Source organism: Dromaius novaehollandiae, chromosome 2, assembly GCF_036370855.1.
Source record: "Dromaius novaehollandiae isolate bDroNov1 chromosome 2, bDroNov1.hap1, whole genome shotgun sequence".
NCBI lineage: Eukaryota > Metazoa > Chordata > Aves > Casuariiformes > Dromaiidae > Dromaius > Dromaius novaehollandiae.
The window spans coordinates 165,171,381-165,183,395 of record NC_088099.1 but is presented as its reverse complement, the minus strand read 5'-3'; the positions used below and the strand labels follow the sequence as shown (position 1 = coordinate 165,183,395).

General features: G+C 39.1%; 1 protein-coding gene across 7 annotated transcripts in view; it reads left to right on the top strand.

Annotated features, from left to right (window-relative positions):
- PTK2 (protein tyrosine kinase 2) overlaps positions 1–12,015 on the top strand; it is a 196,084-nt gene that overhangs the window by 125,049 nt on the left and 59,020 nt on the right. For all 7 annotated transcript variants that reach the window (XM_064507919.1, XM_064507918.1, XM_064507916.1 and 4 more), the window contains 4 exons: positions 3,296–3,436; positions 4,140–4,217; positions 5,254–5,361; positions 6,974–7,091. In XM_064507919.1, the coding sequence (XP_064363989.1) occupies positions 3,296–3,436; positions 4,140–4,217; positions 5,254–5,361; positions 6,974–7,091 (445 nt within the window). The remainder of the gene's footprint in view (positions 1–3,295; positions 3,437–4,139; positions 4,218–5,253; positions 5,362–6,973; positions 7,092–12,015) is intronic.

Here is a 12,015-nt window from a genome sequence, read left to right as displayed (position 1 = left end):
GCTCTTCAGAAATCAGGAAACCGAAGAGCAGAAGTAGCAAGAAATACCAGAAAGTCAAGCTGAGCTGAACCTTGGAAAGAGATTAATAAAAAAAAAAGTTGGATGGATAAAAAGAAAAAATAAGGGAAAGGAGAATGGTGCTGCTTTTCAATGAAAATGAAGGACTTATTAAACATAATCCAGCACTGGTTCAAGTAATTAAATGAGTCTCTCTGTGAAGGCTGATAATGTTGAGCTGGCAGGCAAAGGAGGGCTTCTGATGACCATGAAGTTCAAAAGCAATTGCCTCTCTCCATCGGTGAGGTAAAAGTTAGGGTTCGGTGCAGTGCTAATGAAATTTGCTGCTGTTACAAAGCTGGGAGATGTCAGCTAGACAGAGGGTATCACCCTGTGTATAGGAAGACTAGAAGGCTGGAATAATGCAAATCAAAATATTTGACAGTGCATACACTTGCCTATTAACAACAGAAATTTCAGCTTTATTTGGGAAGGTCATTAAAGTCATGAGTTTAAAGACACCAGTATATTAGCTGATCACAGAGTGACTATAAGATATGAATATAATGTTGTAAATGAAAGCAAGCATAGTCCAAGGAGGTGTCTAGTGGGTTTTTTCCCAGGATAAAACATTTAAGTCATTGCACAGTGCACTGGATTTCATGTATATTGCAAATAGTTTTGCTTATCTGGGTTCCGGATAGACTATGTCAGCCTAAATCAAGCACAGAGAAAAGTTATTATTTCAACAGGTCTTCTATTTCCCCTATTTTACTAGAGGAGAATAATAAACTTTCCTACATTAGCTTAGTAAATGGTGCCTCTAAGAGGACGTGACAGCTTACTTGTGCCCTCTTTCGCTCTGTAGATATATTATGCACACAAACGCTGTGGGGGAAAAAACTTACTCACAGTAAACATTACTGGGGGGGAAAATAGATACAAACCAGCTTCTTCTATTTAGTTTGGAAAAGAGTTTTCTCCTGCCAGAGAAATGGCATTTTGGAATATGCCTAAAGTAATAGTAGAGGGAAAAAAACAGTTATAAGATGGAGCTTGATCATTTTATGACAGAGTTTGAGTCCAAAAAAATTGGAGTATAAGAAGTTTTCTTCAGATACGGAAACTTTAAGAAATGTCTTTAAATGTTTAATTTGCATACATGTGTGCACTCAGCTTCACTGCAGCATAAAATGTAGCAACTGGAAACCAAGAGCCGTGGCGGGAATGGAGAAAAAGACAGACGTTAGCTCTGTTACTTTGCGATAAGTCTTGGAAAATGACAATATTTTCTGTATCTTGCCTCTAGTTAAAAATGGTCTTCAGTGTTAGGCTGGGGATAACCCCCATTATACAGGTAAGGATGCTGAGAAGCAGAAAGGCCTGCTATGTCCGAGTCCTAGCAAAGCAGCTCCGGGCGCAGTATGGAGGTGTCCTGCCTGCCGGACCCTTCCTTCGTCCTACCCAGCGTCCGCAGCCTATTACAGCAGTGATCCGCTTGAGAGTTGGTAAAGGCTTCTGCCAAAATGATCCAGTTATTTGAAGCTACAACAAAATGCTGAGGTTCTTCAGCGAGTGACTTAGCATCAACGTTGTGCGCTCAACTGAGATGTTTCTCAGCCTGCTTTTCCTCTGCTCTGGGCATTAGCATTCCCAAACCGATGTTTTTGCACATGAACATGCAATACTGCTGGATCACTACTGCTAGAGTCAGGCTCTTTTCCGAATACTCGTTTCTGAAATTCCTGGCTATTTTGAGCTCTTAATGTACTTTAAAGGGTTACTAAAAATGCATGTGTAATCTGAGTGCAAGTGCTAAGGACTGAAGAGGAAGTTTGTTTGTTGGTGGAGTGCCTGGGGCTGTCTTGGGCAACGTGAAAGAATGGAGTGTTTTAAGGCCATCACAGTAGGGAAGTGAGGTATGGTTTTTTAGAGGAACAATGATCTTTCTTGTTTTAACCTTGATATACTACAAAAATAAATCTGGTTTTACCTTCTACCATTGTTAGCTGGAAGGTGCATCAGAAAGAGGCGCTACTAGGGGTAGTTATTTTAATTTTTTTACATCCCATCCAGCTAGTTTAGATGCAAGTCAGGCTTTGGCAAAGGAAGAAAGAACAGCTCTGTATGTGGCTTTGGCATTTTGGCGTTACATGATATAAACAGTGGTGAAAGACAGTGAATCAGCTGGCTCGACACACAGCATACATATGCTTTTGATTAGGACACAGGAGAGAAGCTACTGCGCTTTTGCTGGCAGTGTCTAGATGAATCCTGGCGTCTAGGGACAGGGCATTTATATTAGAGTTTCTTGATCCCTTTTTTGGTTTTGCCCAGCCGGACTTGGTAGTTAGGGGCTTGGTGGGGCATGTGGAAGAAGTCATTTCACAGATTCGGCTTTTATTGTGATACAGGTGGCAGTCTTTCCAGGCATATGGTTTATAAGCAGCCAAATATTCCATTTTTAATAAGAGATCATTCAGTTTTGCATTAAAAAAAGAGACTGTTGCTTCCAAATCTGCTTGTATCCTCTATATACTGTTTCTTCCAGCCTATATAATCAGATCTGTCCCAGTCTCTGTCCCGCTGTCCCAGATGTTGTGGCTATTAGTAGGATGACTTGTCTTGCTCTGCTTATGTGGTTATTTGTGCCCTGAAGACAATTAATAAAATGATAAGCAGTATAGGTAACATATTCAACTTTTTAATTTCAATGTTTGCTTTACTTCTAATCGATTTTAATTTACTGTTTTAATTTCATATATTTATATGGCAGTTATTTTGCATCTTCTCAGATTCTGCAGTCCAGTATGTTATGGGTAGCCTATGGTACTTGCTCACAGAGGTTAGGATGTAGCTGCAGCTGGGGGTTATTCTTATCACGTGAGAGAATAACGAATGATGACATAAACAAAATTAAGACCTAGTATGAAGGTATAGGTTGCTGGTGGCACTGTTTTTCTGTTGGTAGGCAATTAAGAAAGTGGGAGAAATGGGGAATTTAGAAAAAACAGTTTCTGCAAAAATTAGCATGTTGACTTATATTGTAATTTAATTGAAGCTGTATTTGCCAGGTATTCCTGCTGTGATGTATAGCAGAAATAATTTTATTCTCAAGCACAAGTTTGAAGGCAGCAGTCTGTTGCTCATATTGTGAAGCTCCTTTTTTTCCCTTGAGAAATGTCTGCTGTCTTTTATTGATAAAGAAACTGTTGTTAAGATACTAAGCGACTGATACTTCTACACTATCACTGGTTAGAATGAAAATAATTAATCTTTAAACCTCTTTAATACACAGGCCAAAACACTACGAAAATTAATCCAACAAACATTTCGACAATTCGCCAACCTCAATAGAGAAGAAAGTATTTTGAAATTCTTTGAGATCCTCTCTCCGGTGTACAGATTTGACAAGGAATGCTTCAAATGTGCTCTCGGGGTAAGCACGGGATGGGGACAGCTGTAGTTACGAGTCTGATTGGTTTTGCTTAGTCCTGCAGTTAATTGCCTGCTTAGTTCATGCTTGGATTTAAAGAAGAGTCCTTGGATTTCATTAACAGCAAAATATATTGATTGATTATATTCCCAGCATTCTCAGATGACTGTCAAAAAAAGTTTCATTAGTAGGGTAGGGATTGTACTTTAGTAACTATTATTGGTGCTTAGTTTGTCAAAGTCAAGCTGTTTTTAACCTGGTTTCCTACAGAAATGAGACTGCTGTGCTTCTGTCTGTTTGTAAAGCCTCCTCTCATACCTTTTAATCTCCACCAATTTCAAACCAATTTGACAGAGGGCCTTAAATCTGCAAGCTTTGCGAAAATAGACACTCGGGTAGAAATTAGAACATGAACATGGACGTCCGTGAGGAGAGAAGAAGAAACATAGGAACTCGCTTCTCATGTAGACCCAAGATAAAACACATGGAAACTCACTCTAGCACCGCAGATCCCCAGGAAACCAGGCCTCAGTAGTTTTGCTGCTTACGGAATTACTCAATGTTAATGTATTTTTTAAACATTTGAAGAGTTTAGAAGCTTCTAGAGATTAATTACTAAAGACTGTAATGATAACCTTGGTGCTCCATAACACTTTCTTATCTTACTGTTGAAATTTTGCCCCGTCTTCCTCCTTCAATCCTGAAGTCAAGCTGGATTATTTCGGTGGAGCTGGCAATCGGCCCAGAAGAAGGAATCAGCTACCTTACGGACAAGGGCGCTAACGTAAGTCTACTTTTGGTTTCCTTTCTCAGTCAGCGCCTTAACAAGCTATCAAGTCAGCCATGGCCTGTTGTGAATTGGACTTTAGACAAAGAGGATGGAAGGTCTAATCCTCGAGTTAAACTCAGAACAGCCAGGCAATTCGAAGTAAAAAGCTTATTCAGGCGTTAATTCATGATGTGGGATGGGAGAAAACACGACAGGGTTAAGTAGAGACAGTGTTGTCAGCCTTGGCACTAAATTTGCTGGCTTTTGTACCCAGTGAAGCACTCACTTAAAGAACTGTAGTATTAGTGGTGACTGCTTTTAACAGTGAAACATGCAAGTTATTCTAATTTATTCTCCCTTGTCTGAGGGAGACTGTTTAAATGAAGAACTTGTTTAATCAATTAGTGTTTAGCACTTGCCATGCAGTCATTGCTGGTTCATAACTCACTTTACTTTATTCTCCTACCAGCCTTTTATTTTTGCCAGATATTGACTGTGTTACAGCATTTCCTTGCACCGTGGACTTGTTCAGGAAGTCTGTTGAGACCAGTTCTGCTAATAACAAAACATTTGGGAGCTTCACAGCCGTGATTTAAGTTGAGCAATATTTCCAACTTCTGTTGAAACTAATTCAGAGATGGTGAAGAGATTTGGAGATCAGGAATATGTAGTCAGCTAAGAATATGCTTTTTAAAGCAGTCTGGAGGTATAGAAGTGTGCTGTGAGTGCAGATACCATGTGGTTGACCTGTTGAGCTTTCTGTCTTGACCTCCAAGAGGTTGTTTCCACTCTGTGCTTAGCGTGTGCCTAGTGTTGCTCAACAGTGACCTCTGTAGGCAAACTTGGTGCTTGGTTTAATTTTGCAAATACTTGTAAATACTGTTGCACAAATCCCAAAGAAATTGTAGAAGGAAACAAAGAAACAGATTTTTTACAGGGTGAGTTGGAGATCAAGGTCTGCATATATATACTTTTGCAACTTCGGGAGTAAAGCCAAAGTACTTTGCCATAATTTTGAATTTTCTCCACTTTTTCCATTGCCTTTCTGCAGCCAACTCACTTGGCAGATTTTAATCAAGTGCAGACTATTCAGTATTCAAATAGTGAAGACAAGGACAGAAAAGGGATGTTACAGCTCAAGATAGCAGGTGCACCTGAGGTACGGTATTGACAGTTGTGATAAACCTATTTGTCGTGGTTTTCCTAAAAAATGGAATTAGCATCCTCTTAATGAAGATATTCTGTATACTATGCTTATGTTTTTGTCTGCAGCTTCACTCTGGATTTTTCTACTGTTAGTGTGGTTGTGATAAATGTATTATTCTAAAAGTATATCTCACATTTATACATACAAGAAAACAATATTTATCACTGTTTTTAGCCAACAGCTGTATATATATACATACCCTTGCCAGGGATTGAAGACTCCAGAAATTACTCTTTGATTTTTTTTTCTCTTTCTTTCTCACTGCTAACCTACATGTGAAGTTTTTTGTACGTAGAGATAGCCTGAAGCCATACAGAGAATGAATGGCATGGCACAAACATGTAATAGCTTTTACTCTCATTTCCTTTTGTCAAGCATCTTGCCTAATCCAGTTGTAAGCATCTTTGAGCATGGGACAGCCTGATCATATGTGTATAGTGCCATGGCCAAAGACTTCAGTTATTGCTGAACTCTCTCACTTCTTCTGTAATATAGCCAGTGAATGATATTTAAGCAGATTCTCCGTTCCAGGCATTCTATATCATTATTCCATTTTTGGTGTTATTTAAGGGGGAATGAAAGGTGATCGTGAGTAGTCATAATCATTATGCAAGTCAGATATTTTCATATTTAAAATAGGTTTGTAGCTCATTTCATTCTTGTATACGCTAATCTTTTACAAAGAAGTTTCATTTAGAAATATTAGCTGTTAAGTGCAACTTTCTAAAAATAGCCTGTATATGTATGCGATGTTTTACACTGAAGTGGATACTAAGTGGCTTCACTTTTGTGAAAAGAGGAAATAGGGAATATTACATGGGGACAGAGCTGGAAGTAAAATTAGCTTTTATTTGCTGGATAACAGTCTCTGTGACAGACAGGGATAGAGGGCAAGTTGGCAAACGTGTGCAGGGGAGGATGACTTGGTATTATTAACATAAATAGCGTGCTTATATGTCTGTCTCTCTTCCCCTTCCTCACTTCTCCACTCTCCATCTCTTTTTCATGTTAATCTGTTCTTAAGTTGAAGAGATTGCTTTTTAGGGCAAAGAATGAATTACTGTAGAAATGTGGAAAACACAAAAAGAAAGATATCACCTGGAAGAGTTTTAGAGAATAAGCAGCTTTTACAGAACTGTCCTATCATGGCCATAGAAGTCATAGCAATTGTAGTAAACTGTTGTTGGCTAAAAGTTTGACCAGGAAACCATTTGAAAAGCCCAGATCAATCTTACCTTTGGGTGAAAGGTTTTGTCAGCTCTGCTTTCTGACCTCCTTATTTAAATTTGCTAAATAGAAGGTAAAGAAAGTGGATTAGGACTGATATATCCCTTCCAAAATATTAAGGATCTCTCTGTATATGGGAATGGCACCTTGCATGCTGAGGTGCCAGCGAAGTGCAAATAATGTTGTATAATCTGATAGGTCTTTGCTTACCCATCTTCTTCTGTTTACTGTTTGCGAATGTGTGCGAAGTTCTGATGCAACGACGCAGCTGTTCTGCTCCGCGTTTGCAGCTACAATAATACCTCTTTGTTGCTGCCTTGTTTTTTCCCTTCTTTAGCCTCTGACAGTGACAGCACCATCCTTAACCATTGCAGAGAACATGGCTGACCTGATAGACGGATATTGCCGCCTGGTGAACGGAGCCACGCAGTCTTTTATTATCAGGCCACAGAAAGGTAAGGAGGTGTTTCATCCTGGAGGAAACGCGTGGTTTGGTACCTGCTGTACTCTGATAGATCATTAGTTGCTGTCTGCTGATAGAGTGTTTCAAACCAGAATAGGAGACACAAGGTAGAAGCAAAATCCTCGCTTGGAGACTGCTGTCTTTCCACGAGGAAACTAAAGGTGTTTTTGTAAAGACTGACAATAAATGCTGCTCCACAGAAAATTATTTCTAGTGATAATTCAGACTTTTTTCCAGGAGTCAGTGCTTTTGTGCTATTTTTAAACTTAACTAGCAGAAGTAAACAGATTGTAATTAAAGACACTCCTAACAAAGCAACGTTATCTTGAAACGTGATTCCCAGTATCCAAGCGGAAATTCAGAGACAGCAGTCAGGATGGATTTGGAAAAGATTCTGACAATAGATGATTTTTGAAAAATTCCACCTTCCTCCCAGATATGTAAAACATCTCCATTTTTATCTTGTAAACTTTGATAGGTGGCTGATGAGTGTTTCTCATGAAACAGAACTAAGGTAAAGCAAGTATTTGGTGGAGCCAATCAGCTGTTTTTGTAGCAGGCCACAGGTTGGTAGCAGTGATACTAGGGTGTGGATACAGCTGCCTTTAAAGAGAGAATTGTATTTGGGTTTTATTAGATAATTTTGAACTTTCAGCAAGACTTAAATTATTGAAAAATACTGAAGCAAAGCTGCTTAAAACTGGAAATTTCTGCCCTCTGTATTAATCTTTACTTGTGGAAATTAATTCAGCATTTTTGGTTCCTAAAACAAGGAATAAACTATTTCCTTCTTCCATATTTGTAATACAAGAGCCAGTACATGCATCATCCCAGAAAGATGCTAAAACACTGGTATCATCGTCGATGAGTTGGGTTACTCAGCTGAACACTTTGTACAATATTGGAGAATTAGCTGTGTTGGCTACTCTTTTCATTTACACAAAAGAATTCTGTTAAATATAAATATAAAAGTGGACATTTTATCAGTGTTGTTACAGAGCAGAGGCTCTACAATCTGAAGTCCCCTTTCAGCCACATTTTTGCTTTTTTCTGCCACTTTTTTTCCAATCTGTTGTTCCAACTGGGTAATATTATTGACATGGTTCAGGTCTTCCACAGCTCCATAATTAGCTTGTATGCACTGAAATCTTGTTGTACCCTTCTGTTATCAGAAAAAGGATAATACTTGGTCACTCAATAATGAAGAAACGTGACTTTAGGGTGCTAGGCATTTTGATAGCATTAGTAATTGTTTAAATTATTCTTAAATCGGCACGTTTCTGTTTCTTATTTCTGACTCTAACATGTACAGCTAACTTTTAGCTCCAACACAAGCAGCTTTGTAAGAATTTGTGTTAGTCATGCAACCTTATCTCCATGTAGCGGCAAGTCTTTCCTCCGCTACACAAATTCCACTTTGCTAGCCAAACTAGTGCGCAGCTCAGCGAGGATGAACCGTTGGCACCAAAACTCAACACCAAAAAAAGGATAAGCTGGCATCAATGATTATGTTAGCTGTTCCTCTAAAAATAAAATTGGCACCACACACCAAAAATTTTCATTTCACTGGTCTAGTCTGTACCTTCAAGTGATTATTTTTTGTACCTGTTCTTGTTTTGAAAAATGATCACATTTCTTTCCTCTTATGAAAAATCATGGTTTGGGGATTGTTGCCGCTCTCTTTGTTCTCTCCCCAAACTTTCTTCCAGTAGCCCCCAGTGATTTGCAGCAGTTTGCCAGCCTGAACTCAAGTAGCCAAAGTTGAGCTTTTAACTTTCTTATATCCTAACACTTTACCTCTCCCCACTTCTCAGTCATCCTAGCTTAGGATAGCTCCATCACTCTGACACTGTCATCTTCTGCCCTCTCTTTAGAGGCACACGTGTAGGCTCTGCCGCTTCTGTGTAGGTGGTGCTTCAGAGATTTGGTCTGTTCAGTCTGTGTTGCCAGTGCTGCTATCAGCTTGTTCCTCAGTTACTGGAATGGCTTGCTTTTCACATAAATGCTCTTAACTACCCAAAATGCCATTCCTGTTTTCCTTCTGGGTGATCATTGCAATTCGGCCTTTCACAGTAGCAACCACAGGGTCATTAAAGCCTTCATCATCAAGCCTTATCTCTGCTCACCTAATCTGCAAGCTTCCAGCGCTGCACTGTGCTCCAGGCACCTGTATTTCCATTTCTCTGCCAAGCCCTGCTCTGCTTTCCTCTATGCTCTTCTTGCCCAAGCAAGGGAACAATTCCCAGTCAAAATCTACACAAAAATTACCATGTCCTCCTTAATTTCCAGCCTCTTCCATGGTGCATGCAAATATCTGCCATCTAAGACTAGCAGGGCAAATGAGTCCCGAGTTACTGCCCTAAGTGGCAATAAAAATAGACCCACCCTTTTTCTTATTTTCAATTTGTTTCTTTCTAACGCTGTCTTCCTCCGACCTGACCTGCTTGTCATCCAAATGTTGTGTCTTGTCTTCGAGTCACCAGGCTCTTTAAGCGCAAGACCTCTGATTTTTCTGTATGTTGTGCAGTACTAAGCACAGCTGTCTTGCGCTGTGGTTTGCCTGTAGGCACTAATGCGGAATAAATCAATACATGTGATGGAATGTGTTTATTTGTATGATATTCGCAGTGTATTTTTACATAAAGCAAATGAGCAGTGATTCAGTGAAAGGAACATTGGTTATATAGCACTTCGGGAACTGTACTTAAAAGACTCTTCTTTATGCAAACATGAAGAGAATCCCTTAAATAAACTGTCTTTTTCTCGTTTCTCCATAAGCATGATTTCGTAGATACAAGCTGACCATAACCATTTGTTGTCCATTTAAAATAATTTGTGTTTTCTTCTCTGAGGGGTTTTTTTTTTATTTCATAGCAATACTCAACACATGAGTTAAATGTTCTGCAGGAGAGCCCTCCCCACCACGAGCTGCGTGCCCAGAGCCCTCCTGCAGTGAGCTCTCATCATATAAGGCATATCAGAAAAAAACCCTTGTAGCAACTCTGGATCCAAGAGATGCATCTTTTTCTTCCTCTTTGAGCTTTCCCCCTCCCTCTTTGTTGTAAATTTGCTTACTGCAAGTCTCCATATGAATTATCATATAAATTATCTCTCTTGATTACTAACAGAAGCTGTGTCTTTGGGGTGTTATCAGTCTCACTATCCATTAATAATCTAGTTTCTCTTAATTTGATGCGAGCACTTAATGTTTAAGACCTGGACAGTATATGGGCTATTTCTGTTCAATTTATTTTATTTTTCATAAATATTTTGGTACAAATGTCAGTTTAGACCAATGTAGAAACTTAAAATTCAGTATTTATATTTTCATTATCTTACTTTCTCTTATAGAGGAAGAATACAAATGAAGTGACTGATAAAAACTTAAACCAGTGCTAAATGGATGCTTAGTGGCTGGACATTGCGCTAAGTAGTTTCTGGTGATCTTAGTGGATGAACTCTGTGTCTGTTTATCAGTTAAAACAAGTTTCTTAAGTAATGCAAAATTGTCAAACCTCTTATAAAAGACTAAAAATACTCCAGAAAAAAAACACTTAAGCAACTCAAGTAGATCGCTGATTGTCATTTTTTTACACCAGAACTAATCTTTACATTTAAACAGTTTTTCCCTCTGAATCTAAAAGGAGCACCGCTAAATGAAAACTAGTCTGAATTACTTCCTGATGGAATCAAATAATCTATGAAGTTACCTAAGAAAGTATTTGTTCATTCATGTGAAAACTCACTGATTTGCATCTTCTCAGAATAGCCATATGTATTCTAATTCTCACAATACTGTCACTTTGACAGGCATCTTTTTCCAGTATTCGCTTTCAAAATTACTTCGGTCGGATGGGAATACAGTTTACATTGTGGTAAATCAAAATACCTGAGAGCTCTTCTCACATGTCCTTGGTCACGCATAGCCATTTTTCTTAACTCGGTGGACAATTGGATAGAACATGATAGGTTTCAGCTTTTTAAAAACAACATACGCTTTTACTTGGATGTTCTTAGGAATATAGTTTGACTTCGCAACTGCAAAGGAACTCATGAATGTTTATCATTTCACTTGGTATATAAGCTGCAAATGGCTGAGAACCAACTTGGGAGATACTGCCTGAAGTGATCGATTTATATCTGGTTTCCTTTGGTTCGTTGGGGCTTATATATATACACACATATAAAAAAAAATATATATGTGTGTGTGTGTATATATATACACACACACACACAGACAAAAATATATAAACATATATATATCTATATATATATATAGATATGCTTACTTCTCCCATTTCCCCCGTTCCTGGGGCATATCTCTGACAGCACTAAGGTGGATGTGGTCCCTGCAGCTGGCCAATGCTAATTCTTGCAGGCGTCAGCACAGGGTTGTCCTGCCTTTCGCCCGGGCCAGGCAGGCGTGTGCCGCTGATCTGCCGCCCCGGCAGCCCAGCGGGTAAGGGCCAGTGCTGTTCGCTGCATGGGAGTGCATCGCTCTGCCACTAATGAGGGTTTAAAAGTACTCTTGGATGTCACATGTTATTTGGAGTTTGCAAACGGGAACATTGCAAGAAAAAGGAGCCCAGTTTTGACAGCTCTTACTAGACCTGTCAAAGCCAGGCTCCTTTCCTATAAATTTTTATCACAAAAGGGAGAATAAAATCAGTTATTCCCTCTGTGGCATTTGGAGGGCAAGGAACAGCAAAAAGAAAGGTGATCAGGAATGATGGGATTTTAATCACCTTAAGCCCTGCCTGTTTTTTTTTTTAACCATTTGGAAACTTAAACTTTTATTTAACTTGACCTGGCATCTCTGCTTTTCTCTGTCCCTACCCATCATTTCCTTGCACCACTTTACAGCCATCCTCAAATTCTTGCGCCTTTATCACGCTCTGCAGATCTTTTTTCACTTC